At 31.6% G+C, this 22,741-nt stretch overlaps 1 protein-coding gene across 2 annotated transcripts in view; it reads left to right on the forward strand.

Annotated features, from left to right (window-relative positions):
• Window positions 1-21,729, forward strand: part of LOC136988245 (integrin alpha-9-like) — a 38,327-nt gene extending 16,598 nt beyond the window's left edge. Inside the window, exons 9-27 of one of the 2 annotated variants that reach the window (XR_010882732.1) lie at window positions 1,151-1,216; window positions 1,494-1,637; window positions 1,722-1,827; window positions 1,897-1,988; window positions 3,705-3,795; window positions 4,511-4,556; window positions 10,232-10,389; window positions 10,459-10,619; window positions 12,230-12,361; window positions 12,438-12,517; window positions 12,605-12,812; window positions 12,886-13,046; window positions 14,951-15,017; window positions 19,582-19,686; window positions 19,756-19,884; window positions 20,506-20,628; window positions 20,699-20,785; window positions 20,858-20,970; window positions 21,573-21,729. Coding sequence is in view for 1 of the 2 variants with exons in the window: in XM_067286101.1 (XP_067142202.1) it covers window positions 1,151-1,216; window positions 1,494-1,637; window positions 1,722-1,827; window positions 1,897-1,988; window positions 3,705-3,795; window positions 4,511-4,556; window positions 10,232-10,389; window positions 10,459-10,619; window positions 12,230-12,361; window positions 12,438-12,517; window positions 12,605-12,812; window positions 12,886-13,046; window positions 14,951-15,017; window positions 19,582-19,686; window positions 19,756-19,884; window positions 20,506-20,628; window positions 20,699-20,785; window positions 20,854-20,970; window positions 21,573-21,662 (2,163 nt within the window). In the remaining variant the exon portion in view is untranslated. Of the gene's footprint in view, window positions 1-1,150; window positions 1,217-1,493; window positions 1,638-1,721; window positions 1,828-1,896; window positions 1,989-3,704; window positions 3,796-4,510; window positions 4,557-10,231; window positions 10,390-10,458; window positions 10,620-12,229; window positions 12,362-12,437; window positions 12,518-12,604; window positions 12,813-12,885; window positions 13,047-14,950; window positions 15,018-19,581; window positions 19,687-19,755; window positions 19,885-20,505; window positions 20,629-20,698; window positions 20,786-20,853; window positions 20,971-21,572 lie in introns of both variants that reach the window. The other variant, XM_067286101.1, reaches the window with a different exon arrangement.
• The last annotated feature ends 1,012 nt before the right edge of the window (window positions 21,730-22,741 follow it).

The raw sequence follows: 22,741 nt of genomic DNA on the forward strand, positions 1-22,741 counted from the left end.
GGATCTACAAGAGATTAGTAGGGCTTAAGCCCTGAGCCTCCAGTGTCAAGGGCCCACAAAATTTGAATTATTATCATAAATTTTTAATACTTTTTCATTATAATATATTTCATGTGTAGAAATAATGGGCTTTATAATGGTCCATACTTTTTTATTCACACCAAATAACGTTTCTGCCTATTGTTTAGTTCTAGAGATAGGCCTATTATTCTTATTATAACTTTCAGCATGCTCAAAAATTTTGGTCAGGATTCGCCCGAGTATAGTATCTTAATAATGATAATAAAAGTTAATATATGAAAGTAAAGATATAATTTTTACTACATTTGTAATTATAGTACAGAAAAATCGTAGAATATAATCATTGTCTTTATATTGATACATCACGTATACAACCGTAACTATGATAGTAAAAACTTCGCTAGTGGAGTCGAACCTCCACCGCAAACGCAAATAGGTCACGTGATTAAAAGTATTTACAGCGAAGATTTTTACGCTCGTTTTTACGCTAGTGGCGTCTCGGCCTTACTATATATTTCGATATATCTTCGTAATTGTAGTAAATAATTATATTCATTGTCCATTGCAATAAGAAATTTATATATTTAATATTAAGGAAAATAATATAGTAGTTCATTATATGTCAATGTATTCTTTCTCTTCTGTAGCAATTAGTTACATTGTTGATGATAAAACAATGTACTGTGGACAGACCATCTCCATCCAAACTGCTGTGTGGTTGGTTGATGGAAAGTCTTAATGCAATCTGTTAAACTCTTTGCGACTTCACACTGATTGTGAACCCACTATCAAAATAAATTTGAATTTTTTCCTCTTTACTCGTCGCTATGCTTTGTTTGTAAAATAATAAACAAAAATCGCAATGGTTCCAAACTTATGGGACGACCTGTATAAAACGTAACATAGAATAGTTTCCTATGTAATTTGAAATTTCTTGCTGTTGCTTATAACTTAAAATTATTTACTTATTAATAACTTTTAAATAATTTAAATATTCTTTGAATTAATCCTACAGTTATTTAAATAGTATTTAAATGTAAAAAAATGATTAATAACTAATTGTATTTAAAATATTTTATCATTATCTTTGCTTTCTTTTTCTTTTATTTTGATTTTAACCTTTTTACAGGTTTATATATTTGAAAATTTGCACAAAGACAATGTTAAAATAAAATTCAAAATAATGGGATCAACGGTAAAAGTTCTGATTAAGTTAAGATATATAAAAGTACAGTACAGTCGAACTAGTAATAAAGGTCACCTCTAAACAGCGGCCATTTTTTCCCAAGAACTTTTTTAAACAAAAATGCATACAAAATAATCTCCAAACAACTGGCTGTTGTTTGGGGATTATTTTGTCCGACCGTCATTTTTTTTATGTTCCCGTCGGTGACCGTTGTTCAGAGGTTTGACTGTATTTAAGTAGAAAATTAAAATTCAAAATGTCGTATAATTTATTCTTATTTTCGAAGATGGGAGAATATTTCGGAGCTTCTGTTTTAGGTGTAGATGTTAATAATGATCAATATACAGATCTGCTCGTTGGTGCACCTTTCTACTCCACTTTAAGAGGAGGAGACGAGGGCATAGTCTATATGTATATCAGTAACGGGAAAGTAAGCAGCAAACTGACACTATGTTTTACAGTTTTTATGATAAGATAATTAAGAAATTTTGTTTATTCTTATTTAAAATTACAGGAGTTGGAAATACAGTCAATAGTTTTGAAAGGTTCAAATATACCAAATGCAAGATTTGGAATGTCAATGGCAAAATGTGGGGACCTCAATAAAGATGGATTCTTGGGTAACATTTAGAATTTTTCACGTGGATTTTACGAAATAAGACAATCTAAAAAACTATACTTCATTATAGATATTGCCATTGGTGCACCTTATGAAGATGAGAGAGGAGCTGTTTATATTTATCATGGTGCAGAAAATGGTGTTAAGCAAAATCATGTTCAAGTATTTTTTTTTTTTTTTTGGTTTTTTTTCTTTTTTTTTTTTTTGGTAATTTAAATTATGAGTAAATTAAAACCCATCAGAAATCTGAAATTCGTAACTTGCTAAAATAGTAAAATTATTTATTCATTTTTAATATGCTCAAAAACAGGACTGATTTATCAAAGCGAGACTTCATCACTTTAAGACCCACAATTTTGTTTGTTATAAGCGGATTTGGTCCGCACAGCAATCTGTGAGCGTGAATGAAAGATGTGAAATGTAATTCTGATCCACTTGACTCTTCTTGGAAAATTTTAGGATTCAGACACGGACCCCCATAGAAAAAGACTGACAACTTAACGCCCAGTCATCTGGCCGAATCTTTCAACTTGTAAACTTCTATTTTCCATTGAATTAGTCCATAATCCATTTCCCTACCTATTCTGTGGGTATTAAAAGGGATTACTTTTTTTAATGCCCATTAGAGTTCGATCATGCAAGCAAAGGGGCAATAGAGTGGTGAAGGAACAGGCTCGATGCATCATTCTCATTACATTTCGTGTTTGAGAATATAACGTTTTCATATTGTTAATATATATTAACAATATTATTAACAACAACTCATATTGTTAATATTTCTATTCATTTATCCATTTATCCAGTATAAAAGAGAATTTTTTTTCAGCATTGGGTATATGCATAGCGTGTGATTCATTAGTTTCACTGCAAGGGCTGCAATTTTTAATTAATTAATTAAATTTAAAATATATGATCTGGATCTCAAATTATTAGTGTTTTGCCCCTGTACACCATACTTTTCCTGACAACAACAGAGTCATGCCGGTCATCTAAGTAACTCCGTTCTGGGAAAATTTTTGAATTGAAAAAACGTGACTTTCAGATTGTACCGGAAGTTCGAATCGGGGCTTTCTGCACCTAAGCTTTCTATATCTGGTCTGGACCGTCATCTATCCAATTCCATTCTCGAGATTAAGGACGGACAGACAGAGAGTGGGAATTTATATGTCTACCATTTTTTCAAATTGCAGCCCAATAAAATAGTAAAATTATTTATTCATTTTTAATATGCTCAAAAACAGGACTGATTTATCAAAGCAAGACTTCATCACTTTAAGACCCACAATTTTGTTTGTTATAAGCGGATTTGGTCCGCATAAGGATAATAAAATAAGGAGATAATATATTGATATATGTATAGTTTGATATACTTAATTCACATAATTTATTTTAAAGTATTTTGGAGTGAATTGTTTTTGGGTCATTAAATAATTTAATTTTGGGTCCTGTATCAAACGGGTTATATGAAATTATTATGTGTGACAAAAGATATTTCAAATCATATAGATCGTGATATCGAAATTTATTAAATTTATGAAACAAGGCAACGTAATACGTGGAAGACCTGCCAGGAGGATTCCTCCCGGGAGGGCTTTCTATTAAATTAAAAACTGGTTCCTATTTAGATGTTCGACACGGGAAGAAAATCCGGAAAATTCTACACAGCCATTTCGTTGATGGAACCTGCGATCGATGAAACTACCAGTGTTCAGTAGTTTCATCCATTCGGTCACCGACGGACTATGGTATCGTTTTCCATTAACTTAAACATTCAGATATCCGCACTTCATGGTTGAAATTTTCTAACAGAATATTTTTGTCCCCATGACTGAGATTGTCACATTAAATTTATTAAGTATTACTATTATTTATTTATAGAGAATAGCTGCAAAGGATTTTAGCATTGATTTATCAGGATTTGGAATAGCAATATCTAAAGGAAGCGATATTGATTCTAATAATTATCCAGGTAAATTTTAACTGCGTTATTACTTATTTAAACTCTTCTAATTGTTTTGCTTTTAAAGATTATTAAAATGTAAATGGAAACGTATAATTAGTTTATTTTTGAAAATACTGAAGTAAGTTACGTTTTTACTAAAAGTTTTATTATTTATTTTATCATAAACCATTAGAATTTTAAATACAGTAAAAACTAATAAAATATCTTAAGATGATTTATACAGATACATCGTCTTTTATTTTTTCATGTTCTTCTTTCCGAGCACTAAGAGGGCCTTTTTACGCTGATCGTGGGTTCGGCTAGGTCTATAATGGGGACGTCTGGATAGTGAGAGACGGTGTCTGACGTATCCAGGACGAAATGTCTCAGAAAAATTCCTGGGGTTTTTCGATTCCCGAATTTATAAGACCGTTAGTTTAACGCCTTAGCTGGTTCGATTATTCGGTCGTCTTGGAGATAAATTTATCAATTACAAAGAGCATATTGTAGTAATTTGAAAGTAAGCACAGAATTGCTATGGAGAATTTACTATACGTACAGAAACACTGTGTTCCTGTATGATAAGTTTTTCATAGCAATTCTGTGCTTACTTCCAAAGACTTAAATAGAGAGAACAAGAAAAATATCGAGTATATTGTAATACTTTTAACTTAAATTTAGTACAGTAATATTATGATATTTACTGAGAATGTTCTATTAAAATAGTCATTTTTATTTAAAGATATCTTAATTGGAGCATACGCTTCTGATTCTGCTATTCTGTTAAGGTAAGAATTTTCAAATATTCACATCTCCATAGACCGTAGTGTAAGGGCTTCTCCAAATGTTCTGATAAATATAGTACAGTGGGTGATCAGTTAACGAACAGTTCGGACTGCGAACAAATCGAATAACGAACACTTTCGCGAAAGATTTTTATGTTCGGACAACGAACACATGTTCGGATAACAAACACTTCACAGAACAAACACAAAAATAAGTGACGTAAAATAGTGAATACCGATTGGTCTTTTCTTGTCTCCAGGTGACAATTCGAAATCTTTCGGAGCTCTGAAAACGTCGACATCGACGCTCAACCCGATACCAATCGGATAGTATTCCTTCTAATTTTGAAACTCTCCTTTGTAATTCCAGCCTTCTGTTTACCTTTCAGACAAATAATTTTTTATAGTCTTCGCAAGATTGTCATTTTTGTAAGTGCTTTTCTGGACTTTTTATTTAAAAAAGAAACTGATAATATTATGGAGTCTAAAAAGAGTGGAATTTCAAGAAATGTGCGCACCATAGAAACCAAGCAAGAGATAATAGCCAAGGTGAAGAGGGCAGATGTCTGATGATTCTAGACACGGATCTACAGTAGGCACAATCTTAGCTAAGAAAGATATATCAAGAAGACTCAAGCAGCTAAAGAAGTAACTAAAGTCACATATGAGAAATAAAAAAACATTGAAGAGCTCATAATGGAACTTGAAACTGATATGACGACAGAAAAACTCCAAGAACTCTTAAATGAAGAACACCAGGAAACTCAGCGAGATGTGTTTTCTGCTGAAAAGGAGGAAGACGAAAGAGGACCAATGCCGACATCTGCTATTAAAGATCTTTGAAGTGGGAAGATGTCAGAACAACGGTCATCCAAATGGCATCCAAACCCGAATGAGGTTAATAGGCTTGGGGATCTCTACAATGACAATGCAAATTGATTACTTCCGACTAAAACCATGACTAATAAAAATGCAATACTGTGTTTATATGTAGTTTTTTAAAGTGTATATATATATTTAATTTTTGAGGTTTCCAGAACGAATTAATCAATTTCCATAAAAACCTATGGTAAATCGATAATCGGTTAACGAACAATTCAAGCGAACAAAGTCTTGGAACGGATTATGTTCGTTAACCGATCACCCACTGTATTTACTTGAATCTGTGCTTCGTTCTTTTCAATGTTAATCAATACCAGTATGGGTTACGTACCTTCTCAATGCTCAAACCTGAGTGTGATTTCACAAAAACTTTGAATTCACTCGTATTTTTAATACACTTTGAAGTATGGTCTCCCGTAATTTATAAGAAAAACGAGACTTTTTCATTATACAGTGGTATCTCGTATAACGTACTTAATCCGTTCCAGGTGCCCGTCCGTTATACGAAACGCATTTTTCCATAGAAATACATGTTAAAACATCTAATTCGTTCCGCAGCATAAAATAACCGTACTGTATCATAAAAAATGAACATGGGTTGCGTTCTTTTATTCCTCCGCGTAACTCTGCGCGAGCGACATCCGTTAAAAAATTTCTGCGGAACGCGTTCCTAAATTCCGGTGGGAGTGCACGCTGTCGAACGGCAAAAACGGCCGCTTGTAGCAGTAGTTTACGGTGGAAAGCAACATGGCGTCCTCCATGGCCAGAGTCGGTAGATTAACTGGTCTTTCGACTACCTATCTTCGCTACTAGCTAAAATCAACTAGAGACAAATGTTACTACCAGGGGCACTGCAATCACTACAAGAGCGCTAGATCGAATCGCAGTGAGGTAGAATGTTTTTTTTTTTTTTTTTTTTTATTGAAAGATATATAACCTTCGAGTTCGATTTCATAATTTTCTATATGAATTTTATTATAAGAATGTAAAAGCTTTTACTTAAACCCAAAACCAGGTTTAGGATAAATAAATGACACTTAATAAAACATTAAACACCTTCCATCGCTGAGAAATGTTTATTTAATAAAGATTGATATTTAGTTAATAAATGACAAGGAACGAAACTGACATAATAATATAATTATTAAATTGTGCTACTATGTCAATTTATTATACGTTAAAAATTTATTATACATACAAACAAATTATATTATACATAATAATAAAATTATTATTATTAAAATTTACTTTAAGTGAAAAATGTTTCTGTGTTTTTTACTTTCAACTGATGAAATAAATGACTGATTAATCGTTCGCGTGAAAAAATGCAATCGACAGGTAACAAAAAAGTGCAAAAATCTGGAGGTCAAGTAGGACTTGTGACCAGCATTGTGGCATCCTATCATCAATGTAACAGAACACTGATTTAATATAATATCCATTATTGAAAAATAAACATGACACTGTTGGGACGCTGTTTGGGTTTGTTAATTGTTCACATACTTTGCTTTCTGCCCAGTACATCAATTGGCAAAGCTTATAGCTTGGATATAACAAATCTCCTCGAGATTTGATGAATGTTAAATGTCTTCTCTGGTGCAGCATCTTCAGGTTTTGCTCTTAATACTGTATATTTTTGCATTCATCACAACCAAATGATGGCAGTAGATGATGAACAATGTAACCTCCTAAATAATGTAGAATAAACTTAAATGTTTCTGGTGCACAATAATCATGATCTAATAATTCATTATCAGTAGGAGTTCCATAGGACAGGCTTGGATTACAAAGCGAATTTTGTAAATGTTCTTCCAATTGTTCTTAAACTTCCTTAAATGGTTTTTTATGACTCTGAAGATTTTTTAAAGTAATAAGGGAAGATCCGGGATCAGTTTGAACTGATGCTCGTTTGGGACGAACAAAACTGTACACAGTCATCAGTCTGTACAGGTATAAGAACTGTAGTGTTGTGGGGTGAGAATTGCTTCCACTTTCTTATCTTATCATTCCAAAGAAATGCTAATTGAAAAGAAAACATAAGAGTTTTATACAAGATTATATAGTCATTACACTAAGTCAGTTTTACCTCTAACCATCATAAACTATTGCATTGACTATTGCACCACACTGTTCTAAATGAATAATTGCTTGCAAAATAAGTTTTGCAACAGTAGAACCTGGAACAGAGCTTTTTGAACAGAATGTGTCAATACATTTACCCAACTAGCAAAGAGAGGTCTGAACATAAACACTAGGCCATGATCACCTGCTGTAAATTCACTCTGTGGCAACACAGAATTGTCACCACAATCAACAAGTCCAATCATTTCACCAGTAGCTTTTGAAAGTTCTATACGTTTTTGAAGTGTGATTTCATCAAAAATTAAAACTCCCTGTCATTTTGTTTGTGGAATAGTCTCCAATTTTGACTTTAAAATAACAAAAAGATCTTCATCAAATCCAAATTTGGCATTAATGCCTCTGATATATTGATGCAGTGTAGACTGACAAGGTAAAAGCAAGTAATCATTATTTCTCAAAAATTCATAGAGATGGTGACCTAATTTTTAAAAGCAGTCAAGTAACCAATTAATGTCATATCTCATACTCTTTTTGCTTTTTATATGGCATGCTTTCAGGATGTGCTCTATTACAAGTTTCTGTCTCGGTGGTAAGGAATCAAGTTTATCAGCTGACAACTGTTTTATTTTAAGTTCAGCATTTTCTTGATGAAGCTTGAGATTTTCTGTTTGAAGAGTTTTCACTTTCTTCTTATACATCATCTTTTGCTTTCTGCACCAATACAAATCCTCTTTGACTTTTAACAATTCAGACTGCAAAGCAGAGATTTTATTGACATATAACAGCTCAGGATGTTATGTAGTTGCTGCTTCAGATGTGGAAGGTTCTATTTCTTTTTCTACAGTTGTTACTTGGGAGTGTGTATCATGCAAATCTAATGATTGATTAAAAAAATATCAGACAATTAATCTTAAAGTATCTATAAGGAAAGTTGGGCCACAGAGAGATAGCCCTCAATGAATCACAGTGGGTCTCACAAACCCAGCTCAATCTTTAGTTAACAGTTTTTAAATATAAAATGTTCCTTAAAAATTTTGTCATCAATACATTAAGTAAGAAAGAAAGAAAGAAAACAAAGCGCAGAATTTAACGGTGAAATTGTAGTTTTTTTACGTGGTAGATAAAATTTAATGACTTTATATTAAAACACAGGGTCCGAGAGACCCACTGCGACTCAGGCAAGGGCAAAAAGTTACATGACTCACTGAGGATTAAGATTACATAAAAAACATATATTTACCTTTGGTATTGTCTTTTCGGAATCTCTTCTTAGATTGTTCTTCATTTCTTGTTAGACATCGCGTTGATCGTTTTTGAGGTACAGACTTACTAATGTACTGTACAGTGCTTAGGACAATTAGGGAAGTTTGATGGATATGCATCTGACGTTAGTGCCCAGCGATCTCGTGGAATTTCTACTTTCTCTCCATTTATAACATGGGAGTAGGTTTTTAAAATAAATGTACTCACAAAATGTACGTCACAAATGTAACATTTACTTGTTAGCATCTTGTCGTCTCGTGGAATGCTCCTCAATCTTATCGCTAGGAACACGGAAGAAATGTCTCTTCTCGTTCGATGACTTATATCCTGCCTTGCATTCTGGCACAAAGCACGTTGGCATTTTTATGTAGCTAAGAAAACAATTTTTATAGGTAGAAATCAATGACTTCTGTATTATACACAGCAAGAACAATGCTCTTCTGCCAACAGAGGCACCAACTAGCGGCAAATATTGGCTCTAGCTAAGTTTGAACTATTAGTCGAAAGACCAGTTAATCTACCGACTCTGTCCGTGGCTAAGATAGTTTCGTTTCCGGGTCCATTATGTGGTTTTATGAATGAGAATTTAGAAATTGTGAAAGCGCAAGTTAGTGCACGCGGTGATGTAAGTGTCTTTACGAATTTTTTTTCGGAGCCGGACTATTTTGAATGCTCTTTCAACAAGTAATCCATTTTATGGTTAAATTTTACAATTGGGACCCTTCTTTGCCTTTTAAAGCTCATATTTTAGAATTATAGATTCCTCCATCACGATACTATCGATAGTGCGGGCGTCGCCATCTTTCTGTCTTTCACCGTCGTTCCTAAATGCCTACAAACAGCAGCGCACTCCCGTAGTAGCGGAGACGCAGAGCGACCGCTATTAAAGAACGCACCCATGGAGCAGTCACCAATTATGCCGGAAAGTCCGTTGTTCGCAGCGTCCGTTATTCGAGGCATACGTTATACGAGGTACAGTACCACTATCACTGTATATTGGATAATTTATTATTCGAGGATATCTCAGCATATTAATTGACATGCAAACAACAAGGATCATTCAGGTTCAATAGATTTATTGAAAATCTATGGAGATTCGTAATTATTAAAACAATTCTCTTTGATTTAATTTTAATATACTGTTTATTTAGCAATCGAAATTTCCAACCGTTGAATAATAGCGTAAATATTATAAGACAATGCAACACCTGGGCGATCTGCCAAAAGGGGCGCCTCCCGGGAAAACTTTTTATGGGAAAATAGCCCCTATTCAGGTGTTAACAATGTGAATAAAATTCGGAAAACTCCATGCTGCTAGCCCGTTGATAAGGTACGAACCTACTACCAACTATCGGTGTTCAGTGGTTTTATCTACTCAGTTATGAAGGACGTCCTAGCTCTAATAATGATGCTGTAAAGATCATTGAAATAAATTTGAGTAATTATTTCAGATCTCGACCATTAGTTTCAATTCATACGGAATTATTGTTTAATCATAAATACATCATTTATAATCATTCGAAATGTAAAATTAACAAAAGAGAAATGTCTTGTTTTGAGACAACATTTTGCATTAAATACGACGGACAAAATGTTCGTGAAGAAATCAGTAAGTGAATTTTATATTTTACTTTATTTTGTGTATTTATTTTATTAATTAAAATTAAAATTTCTTTAGATATAACAGTGAATTTACAAGTTGACATCCATCAAATCTTACCGAGATGCTATTTCGTCAATGACACCAAAGAAATGTTTACTTCATCACAAACATCAATCAGTGAAATTAATTTATTTATCAATAATCAATATTGCGATAATAAAACTATTTACATTAAGGTAAAAATTTCATTTTAATTTTTAATATATAAATGTTATAAACGTACTAGAAAATACGATTACATTAACTTTGCGTTTTACAAATTTTTCTGCTTTAATTATCAAATTAGTTTTATACTAATCCAAACTCTCGCCGTAATTAATCGGGTTATTATTATGCTAAAATTAATGATTAAAAACTAAGTAATTTAGTACCGTAGGTAGACGTTAGGCGTCTCTAGTACCAAATTAGTTTCAAGAAATATTGAACTTGCTACAATTGAATTCTTTAAATAAAACCTATTCTATCAAATATATTTTCTGTTTTAATATTTACAGTTTGTTATAATAAAGAACAATCTTTCAAATCCGCCCACCAGTGGGCTAATTGGTAGTTGGTCGCGCCTGATCAAAGACTTGCCACGTGGGGTTTTCCGGGTTTTCTTTACGTTTGTAACATCTAAATAGGGGCCAGTTTCTCATAGAAAATGCCTCCCGGGAGTGGCGGATTGCCCACGTATTGTGTTGTCTTACCGCTCGTTGCTAAATTCAAAAGTACAACAGCGATGCTGAAGCGGAAGCTGCACCCATCCAAGTAATAATTTTACAACACCAAATGCTACAGCGATGACGAAACAACATGGCGTCTGTAAACTTGGCTATAATCTTACTGTTCGACGAGTTATTTAATGTTAATACTGTAGATGTAAACGTACTCTTTTGCCAATGTTTTTCGACGAAAGATAATGACATTTAACTAGAATGCAAAAGTATTTTAATTCTCGATTAAGCTCGGTAACAGTAGTCATCAAACACGCGTTTCAATTCTTATGTATTTAGTTTTCATTATTTAACAGATTAAAAAGTAACATTATAATCAAGAATTATCAATTTCCACGAGTCCATCCACGAGCTCAGCCATCTTGATAAAGAAAAAAGCACCTTCCGAGACTGCTGTAAATTATACTCTCAAACTGGATGTTCGCTTTACATACAGAGAAACGCAGCGATATTATAAGCAATGATTTCGCTTTAATCTTCCTGCAGCCGCTGCAGCAATGTTGAATTTAGCAACAACCCGTTATATAATACCATCTATCCGATTCAATTCTTTCAAATTCTTTATTTGGGAAATTGATATTCTGTATAAATTCAGATTAAAAATTGCAAAAATTAAATATTTAATCTGAAAAATTGACAAAAAATATAATTGAAGACCGGCTTGACATTTCAGAAGTTTCCTTTAAGTTGATTTTTTGATTTAAGTATAAATTTGTTAGTAATACTTTTTGTTGGCATTAGTTTAATTGATACAGTTAATAATACTTACTTTTAAAAGATCGCATGTTGTTTTTAAAATACGTTGAAATAATTTACAAAAAATAAATAATTCTTAATGAAAAAATTGCCCAAAGGAAATGTAGCTGTATTCATAATATCTGGTCAATTTAATAAATTAATCAATATTTTTCAGGCTGCACGGCCATTTTAGTCATTATTCATGGCCATTTTAGTCATTATTCATAATGGCTGGGCATTATAAATAGTGCCCTATTAACCGCTTAGTCCATAAACATACATATATATGTAGATTGAAAACAAATTTTAATATTCTGTTTAAATTATTACAGGAAGGTATCCAGGATCTGGATAATCCAGTTCACATTCTCATGACGTACAAACTGAATGAATTTCCAACCGAAAATTTTTGCAAAAACTGCCCTTTAATTAACAAAACTAATTCCAACAACACTATAAGAACGGTAAATTTTATTCTATTTATTTATCAATAATTTAATACATCATAAATAAATTTTCCTAATGGCATAGTTTTAATAGATTATGTTTTGGAAAGGATGCGGAATTGATAATGAATGTTTAAGCAATCTTAAAATCGAAGCTTGGGTCTCTAATTTAAAGTTGAGTCAGAAATTTTTAAATATTTAAAATTATTTTATATTTATAACACAATGAGCAATAATTTTCTTGTGTTTTACATGATTTAGTAGGACTAAAACTTTGGTTCTTGGTGAAAATAATGTTTTGGAATTACAAATAAAAGCAGAAAATTTGGGAGAGACAGCCTACAACACTACAATATATATTCAGATTCCAGAAAATGTAATGTTAATCAATCAAGCAAATTGCTATTTGAAGAACGCGAATGAAACTTTCTTTCTGTTTTGTAATCTTGGAAATCTTTATCAAATTCCTGTAAGTGTTGCTTAAAGTCTAGTTTCGTTTATATTCTTCAGAATTGTAAAATGATATTTTTTTCCTGGATTAGAAACTTTTTACTTTAAAAATGGACACGTCCGAACTCTCTTCCTCAGTTGAAGAATTAATATTTGAATTCTCTATAAATTCCAACAGCGATGAATTAGAAATTAAGGATAACAATTACAAACTCGTCATTCCTGTAATTTCTAGAGATATTCAAATCAAAGGGTAATTAATTAATAGTAAAAAATGGACTTATATAGTATAGTAAAATAAGTAAATAAGTAAATAAATTAAAATAGTAAAAAAATAAATATATATATTTGAACTCTTTTCCCTCTGTGGACGCATATACGATCTTTTTTAGTTCCCTTGTGACGGGCGTCAGCTTCAACTTTTCCAAGGGGAGTAAAGGAATATACGGGGATACTATAGATTACTATCTATGGAATTTCGGGTCTTCAAGTACATATCGGAACTGAGGGGACCGAGACAAGTTCAACGATACCCTACTTTTGGACCGGAGACGAAAAATAAAAAAGTTATCATAGTTTTTAAGTTATACTTTTTAATGCTTTCATGCAGACGGCGCCGTAGTTGCTAGTGCTGCCATCTCGCGGTAAAGTCTGCAAACAAATTTAAAAAAAAAACACGCTGAAAGGCAAAGAAATTGCACAAACAGTCGAACGCCACTTCCTTTTTTTTTTCTTTTTTCTTCAAGAACTACAGTGAATCAATAACTATTCTCACCACTCGGTCGCCCCATTGTGGATCTAGCCGAACTCACAATGGATACGATTAAAAAAGCCTGTAAGTGCTCCAAATTTTGGAACTAATATCATATTTTTCCCTTATTAGTATATGCATTTATAATTAAAGCATTTCAAATGCATTGAAGACGTAATTCAAGTTATTATGATAAATTAATATACAGCAATGTGGATGTCTTCTGGATCTGTACGATACAAGGAATCTAAGACGGAGGAGTGCCAAAGCTTACTGTGCCACGGCAACACCACTAGATAAAAGTCTATTTCTAGAGTACGTGGCGTCATCACGAAACGATCTAAGAGTTCGAGATGGTGTTGGCCAGGACACGTAAAACCCTAAATCTGGGACAGTCAAATTTTATTATAACAACCTAGATGGTTGCTATAATAAAATTTCACGATAACTCTCAAGCTATCAGTAAGTGTATTTTGAGACCCCAGTATTACATAACGTTTATAGAATGATTAGTTTTCTTTCTGAAGTGTTGCATAGAGAATCGTACTGTTTGTAGTTATACACATAATTAATAATGTAATATAACGTTCGGTATCCCTTTCCGCGTATTATTCCTCAGTACAACTGACGGTGTAGATCGAGGATACGCGTTACGTATTAGTGAAATGGGTATAGCGGTATAGCGACGGAGTCATGGACCGTTCCGAGGAGTGAGATGATAATTAAAAGGTTTAAAAATACCGTTACGTAATTTATAGACCATTCCATTGAAAGCTTGAGAACCCGTAATTCGAATTAGCTCAGTATACCACCGGCTATCACATTAATATCAATTCTTTGATAACTGTATGACATTTTAAAAGATAAAATAATTTTGAAAAAGATCATTTAACAAACTATTTCATTTTACAAATTAATATTGAGTATATGTTTAAATTTAATATCTATTTAAATTTTCTGAAGATAGAAGTCGTACTGAAAATATTAAAATATTCTTAAGCTTCTTCCTTATAGTTTTCATTTTTTGAAATTCTGGCATTTCCAACTTTTAATTCCATATCTTATTTTTCATCGATAATTCATTTCTTTTTATCATTGATTACATATAAATTTCATACTCAAAAAAGCATGAAATTTAAATATAATTAATGATAAAATACAATTCAAGATAATATTTGTAAGTGAAATATTATCTTATCCCACTGACACATATTAATCAACACCTTAAGATAAAAATAAAAAATAAAATTGTGTTAAAAGCCATATTGGAATTTTGATATTCATTTGACTTTAAATTCTAAATTTTTAATTCAAGACATCAATTTACGTGGTTTTTTTTAAAAAATTAATTGTTGGAAAAAAGTTAATTGCGTCAGTTTATGACTAATTTCTTATCTTTCCTTCAGATTTACTGAAAATAAAGTATTGTTTTTGACAGAAAAGACAAAATATCTAATCAACCATACTTATTTTGTAAGTAAATTTATGAGATTTTTAAAATTATTATTATTAAATCTTGAATTTAGTATGTTACTTTAACTTATAATTTTTAATTCCATGAAAGAACGTTAATTTTTTTTAAATATTAATATATATTAAGTCGGTCAGATTCAATTTCAAGTCCAAATTTAGTTTCTGTTAAACATTTTCTATCTTTTTGGAGTTGTTATTTTATTTTCAATAAATAAATCGGTTCTATAAATTTAGAGAAAGGGACATTGTTCATCAGCAATCAATTAGTTCACCAAAATTTGTGTATAATTCCTATAGACCAGAACCCAATTAAGATAGAAAATACTTATGCGTGCAATTTAAAATACAGTCAAACCTGTTTTTATGCGGTGGATAGGAACCGCATAAAAATAAACGCATAAAAAAAATCGCACGAAACTTCACGAGTGGCTTTAAAAAATTGTTTTCGCAACACAATTAAAAAATATTTTTATGCGGTCAATAGGGACCGCATAAAAAAGTCTCACATAGAAAATAACTCAAAACCGTACGAAATAGAATTTATTGACAACAGATGTCAGCACTTGATTGCATCGTCTTGTCCATCGTCTGTTTTACATATTTTTGTCCAGGTGGTGTTTTGTTGACTTAAAAAATAATTTATTTCATTTTTCGCATATTCATGCAATAATATTACTATAATAAGTTCATTTATGCTATAATAAGTTTATTTAGCTATAATAAATCAACGTGAGACATGACAAATCGCACGAGACTAGTCGCCAACTATACCGCACAAATAAAAAATCGCACAAAAAAAAACCGCATAAAAACAGGTTTGACTGTACAGTGCCTCTACGAATTCCCCCTGCAACTGAATTTTTAATATATACAGTCGACACCCTAAGCCTAAGGGGAAGTGGAAATGTGTCGAGTTATCCGTTGTGATGACTAAAGCGAAGTCAGAAAAAAACCACAAAACTACAATTAGGAAAATACAGTAGTGCGTTATACAATAGTATAGGCTTACAATACATTACATTGTGTCCTCCATTTACAATTACTCTGTAGATGATAAACTGAAAAATTCGTTGTGTTGTTTGTTTTGAGCACTTAACTGTCTCGACTTTCTTTCTCAACGATCACGAACGCCTTGAAAACATCATCTTCGCAATTGTTGGCAAGTAACGTCTAAGGATTCTTAATGCCTCTGCCGTGAGAAAATGCAAAATTGGATTCTGGTGTGACGTTGATGTAGATTGTATATTTTCTTTTTGTTTATCTGTTATTATTTTATACATAAAAATACATAAAATGTTAAGGTATTTTTATTAATATGTATATGATATGTAATAATATATTAATATTGTATACAGGCACAATGAAGTGACATTTTTCTCAACACTAGGCTAGTTGAATCTTTTATTTAGTTAGAACGTTTTTTCCATAGATCAACGTTTCGGACATCAGCCCCTCTTCAGCTAACTAAATATACAAAATATTTTACAGGACACAAATAAAAATCAGAAAACTCACATAAATTCCTTGTAAACTATACCTCACCTCAGCATGGATATTACACACACAGCAAAAATTAGACGACGCTTAGGCTTTTAACATTCTCGATATCAGTTTTTTTATCATAATTTTAACCTTACAGGTCTAAAACAGAACTTTTTCTACATTTACTTACTTAAATAAAATAAACTCTGTAAACTTTAAAAACCAAAAAACCTACGAATTCCAAAAGGATGTTTTACCACCTCATCTACCAATCTGACAATTCTCATATAGCGCTGTGTTCTGTAAGTTACACTATTGACAAACCAATCGGCAACCATTTGAAAAACATTAAGGAAATCACAAAAATTTTTTTAAAATTACAATAGATCACTATTTATCTTAAAATTTACTCTGCATATTTTCTTTTTATCTAATTTACATATGACAGCAATACAGAACATTGTTCATTAAATAATTTGTTTTTTACCACTCTATTATTATAAATTGTAATAATCAAATACATTTCATTATAATATTTCCAACCAATTGTTATGAATTTTAACACTGAAGTTTTTATTTATACAGCCTTGGTTTTTACTTCGTAATATTTCAACACTTTCTTTACGAAATAACACTTTCTTTACGAAATATTACGAAATAAAAACCAAGGCTGTATAAATAAAAACTTCAGTGTTAAAATTCATAACAATTGGTTGGAAATATTATAATGAAATGTATTTGATTATTACAATTTATAATAATAGAGTGGTAAAAAACAAATTATTTAATGAACAATGTTCTGTATTGCTGTCATATGTAAATTAGATAAAAAGAAAATATGCAGAGTAAATTTTAAGATAAATAGTGATCTATTGTAATTTTAAAAAAATTTTTGTGATTTCCTTAATGTTTTTCAAATGGTTGCCGATTGGTTTGTCAATAGTGTAACTTACAGAACACAGCGCTATATGAGAATTGTCAGATTGGTAGATGAGGTGGTAAAACATCCTTTTGGAATTCGTAGGTGTTTTGGTTTTTAAAGTTTACAGAGTTTATTTTATTTAAGTAAGTAAATGTAGAAAAAGTTCTGTTTTAGACCTGTAAGGTTAAAATTATGATAAAAAAACTGATATCGAGAATGTTAAAAGCCTAAGCGTCGTCTAATTTTTGCTGTGTGTGTAATATCCATGCTGAGGTGAGGTATAGTTTACAAGGAATTTATGTGAGTTTTCTAATTTTTATTTGTGTCCTGTAAAATATTTTGTATATTTAGTTAGCTGAAGAGGGGCTGATGCCCGAAACGTTGATGTATGGAAAAAACGTTCTAACTAAATAAAAGATTCAACTAGCCTAGTGTTGAGAAAAATGTCACTTCATTGTGCCTGTATACAATAAGCAAATACAACACGGTTTCAACAACATCAATGAATAAATATATCAATTTCCCAGCTTAAGGAAGTACGCCGCCTAAAACAAATGAGTTTCGCACTACACGTGCGGAGTGAATTCATTTTTTCAGGAGGGGTGTCGACTTATGGGAGTGTGGGACAGCAAAAGTATGTCGACTTATCCAGTGGTGTCGAGTAAACCGAAGTTTTTTAACATTAATGCCTATGTAAGTCGACCGGGACCACAGAAAACTGACTACTTAACCGAGGGTGTCGAGTTATCCGGGTGTCGACTTATCGCGATTCGACTTGTATATTTAAAATCATCACAATTTCAATACTAATCATTATTTTTATGGAATGAATTAAATAGGAATTTTTCTGAACAAACATTTCAAGTATTCTATATAATTTTTGAGTAAAATATGAATTAAACTACAATATTCAATTACAATATATATATATATATATATATGGAGTTTGGTCAAAAAATGACCCTTTCCTCAATACTTTTAGATTTTTGGACACCGGGGACTTTGAAACGTCGAGAAATGCAAAGAACATTTAGGTTTTTTTCTGTATGAATGGATGTTTGTGTACGGGGAGGACATGATTTTGTTCACTCATTCTGATGACTTAAATTAATAATTCCTGTGCCTGTTATAGAAAATTTCTGAAATTTTGCAGGAAGGTTTGTGTATTAGGAAGATTGATGATATTAAAGTTTGCTGGTTAAAGGTCAAGGGGTGGGGGGATAAGAGAGGTCGTGTGTAATATCTCGAGTAGGATTGGACTTAATGAAGATTTTGCTTGTTATTAGCATTTACAATTTTTAAAAATAAAACTCATTCTTACTCTCAAAATTAAGCTTTTTGTCATTTTTAAAATAAAATATAATAACAGATGGCGCCATACACAATTTCAAATGTTGCCGGAAAAATTACGCAACTCGTTGCTAGATTTCTCAATCAATGGGTATAAGAGTAAAAATCATTTAGTACGGTATTAGTATTAAATTTTTTTAATTAATTATTCATCTCTCTTTTCTTAGCTATATGTATTATTTTATTGTATTTTAAACGTATCTACAAGTGTCCCACAGGTCTGAAACCACAAGAGTCAAGTCAATTTCTAGTTTGTTCTTTTATAGATGCTTTTACATGGTGCTGAGTAAGGAGGAATAAATTCAAGTTATTTTGGTAGAGGAACTTGCAGTCGACAGGAAGTCACTAGAGAGTTTAACAGGCTACATCCAAACTACTAGTCTGATGCATCCTGTTAACTATTTGGCAACTTCATGCCAACTGCGGGTCCTCACCATCAAAATAGCCTTTTCCTCCTTATTCGGCACATGCTTTACCTGTAAAGGAATAAACAAAGATCAACAAAACTCTTGTTGTTCCACACTTATGAGAAACCCTGCGGTGTATATATTATAAATCCCTATTATCTCCTTCATAAAAATATTACACATGATAAATGGACTTTACTACAGAAACATAATCAAACTCTACATCCTATATATGTAATTAAAAGATTATTTAGAGCACGATATAAATCTGAATAATCTATCGGAACAATATTGATGCATCAATTTATATTACAACAGATATTAATATTAGATATGTGATTTTTTTAATGTTATATATTTTCCACAAATAGTTTATTTATTAAAAATTATTAAATTTGTTTAGATATTTAAAACTCTGAAACAACACGTACCATTAGTAGTAGTAGTATTTTCAATTCCAATAAAACATTCAAAAAGCGGATTGCAATTTTTAGAACCCGAAATAGAGGTATTTTTTATTATTATTATTACTTGTTATGTTTTAAAATATCAGTTTAAAGTTTAAATATATTAACAGGTTGACAACAGTACAATTAATAATGTTCCTACAAATTGTAGTGAAGTAAATTTTATTACATCTGTCATAAATAGAAAATACACACACGAAGACCATGCAAATCACTCAGGCTTTTATCCAGTTTATTTAGTAAGTAATAAAATGGTGTTTATAATTACTTGTATAATGTCGAGAATCTCCTTCTAAATTTTATCTAAAAATAATTATGCTTTATTGAAATGAACTTTTAAATTATATTTAAAACTCACATGCTTTTTAGATTCCCACCAGTGGCATTGAACATCGGTAGTTTGTTGAGTGTTTTCGCCTCGCCAATGGGCTGGCGACGTGGAATTTTCCAGGTTTTCTTTGCGTGTGTAAAACTTATATAGGAGCTAGTTTCCCATATAAACTTATCTTCGAAACGCATTGCTTCCTTGGCAGATTACCCATGAGTTGCATTGCTTTATTCTATCATTCCACTTCATATACTTTTTAGTCCATCTGGCTCAATTTCGGGATCTTAATTTTAAAAGAACAGCATTACATCTTATAAACATTCTAAAGTCTATAAAAATTTAATTTAAAATACTTATTGTTGTCCTCTTTAGTAGTAGTTAAGACCTTGAAAATGAACTAGAAAAGGCTCAAAACACTTTGGTTTTAACCATGTAACAAGTTATATTCGAATAAAGCATAGTTTCCTAATAATTTGAGTTTAAAGTGAAGTTTTTAGAATTTTATAAATTTTTAAATAATTTTACTATTTAGGATTGTTCAAATTCTATTTGCAAATCTTTCAAATGTAAGATGGGACCATTTTTAAATACAGAAAGTTTTGCAAAATTCCAACTACACGGATATATTAATTTAAAAAACTTGGACAATAATATTGTAAGTATTTTAATAAAAACTTATTTAAAGTTTGAATAATATTGTTAATAATTCTTTTTTTAATTATTAGGGAAAACAAACTATCACTGCAATTATATCAGAAGGAATAGTTTTAACACAGAATAAAAATAAAACCTCAGAAAAGGATTATGCAACAGTAAAACTAATAAATTAATTTATGATAATATAGATAATTTAATTAATAATTTTTTTCTTATAAAATAGGTAGGAACATATTTACAGAAGTATATTCTTCAAAAGAAAATTGCCATGTGGATAATTATTGTGAGCATATTAGCTGGACTACTGCTTTTTATTCTCATAATTTTGTTATTGGTAAAGGTATGTATAAATAAAATAACACAAATTATTTAAACCTTTAAGTATAAAAAAGAAACAACATTTTTAATTTCATCTACAATATAATGGAGCTTACTTTCAACGAACAACTTTGTAGTTCCATGCAGCTTTAATGGAATGGAATACAAAAATACAAGCATTTATACGTTACTTTTTCGCAATAAAGAAGCACGAAATAATTAAAAATTGCATTTTCACAAATACTTTTATCATACAAAAATTTCAGCATCAAGTTTAATTATTAATAGAACAGTATTTGTAAATTTTTTATAAAGCAACTTAAGTCAGATTAAAAGCTTGTTAATGATGCAAATATGTTCGTAAATTACCATAATTTCCGTATGTAATTCGTACCGTCGTAAACACCGCACTTTTGAATTTACTGTTGAAAACATGACACTTAATTGGTGTGCAGTTTAGAAAGTAACATTTCGTTTCATTTCTCTTTCCGCCGTAGGCCATTAAGAGCGCGAAGCCTCTTAGTTGTATATAAGCCTAATGTAATATATTTTATCCTATATTTTTAAATATCAAATGAAAAAATTTATTAAATTTTTAAACAGCAAATTAATTTTTCTTTCTAGTGTGGATTTTTTAGACGTAAAAAACAAGAAGAATTACGGGAAATGAAGGAAAATAATCCTGATACAAATGACAATAAAATGCTAATGTGACATTTATATATTGTTTCTTTAAAGTTTAAATACTTTTGTCAATAATTAAAAAAAACTGTTTCAATGATTGCAAATTAATTAAATTTTCAAATTATGTTTAACATAAAAACTTTATGATAAGATAAAGATAAACTGTAATTATCTCTTTTACTAATTTCCAATCACTTGTCTAGGGGTGGGCAACTTGTTGCACGCCACCGACTTTTTTCTGGCTCTTAACTCAGTGCTCACCTTAACAAATACAGTCGACTCCGCATAAGTCGACACCCCAAGGGGAAGTGGAAATGTGTCGAGTTATCCGATGTGACGACTAAAGCGAAGTTGGAAAAAACCACAAAACTGCAATTAATAAAATACAGTAGTGCAGGCTTACAATACATTGTGTCCTCCATTTACAATTACTCTGTAGATGAAAAACTGAAAAATTCGTTTAGTGTTGTTTGTTTTGAGCCCTTAACCGTCTCGACTTACTTTTTTCAACGATCACGAACGCCTTGAAAACATCAACTTCGCAATTGTCAATTGTTGGCAAGTAATGTCTAAGGATTCGTAATGCCTCTGGCATGAGAAAATGCAAAATTGGATTCTGGTGTGACGTTGATGTTTTTTTTTTTTTTTTAACTCTTTCCGCCCTGTGGGCAGTAAGAGGGCCTCTATAGCAAGCCCATTATGGTTTCGGCCAAGCCCACAATGGGGCGGCCGGGTGGTGAGGGACGGGGACCGACATATCCGGACGGACCGAAATATTCCTGAGGATTTTTCGACCCGTCCGGATTCGATCCCGGGTCCCCGAGGGCGGCAGGCTGTTAACCTTGACCGCTCGGCCATCCGGCCGCTGAGTGATGTTGATGTAGATTGTATATTTTCTTTTTGTTTATCTGTTATTATTTTATACATAAAAATACATAAAATGTTAAGGCATTTTTATTAATATATATATTAAGAAATCAATTATTAATAAATAAATCAACTCCCCCCTCCTAATGAGTTTGCACCACATGTGCAGAGTGAATTCATTTTTTCAGGAGGGGGTGACGACTTATCAGAATGTGGGACGGCAAAAGTATGCCGACTTATCC

Source organism: Centruroides vittatus, unplaced genomic scaffold (genome assembly GCF_030686945.1).
Source record: "Centruroides vittatus isolate TY-2023 unplaced genomic scaffold, ASM3068694v2 scaffold_324, whole genome shotgun sequence".
In the NCBI taxonomy this organism is placed as follows: domain Eukaryota; kingdom Metazoa; phylum Arthropoda; class Arachnida; order Scorpiones; family Buthidae; genus Centruroides; species Centruroides vittatus.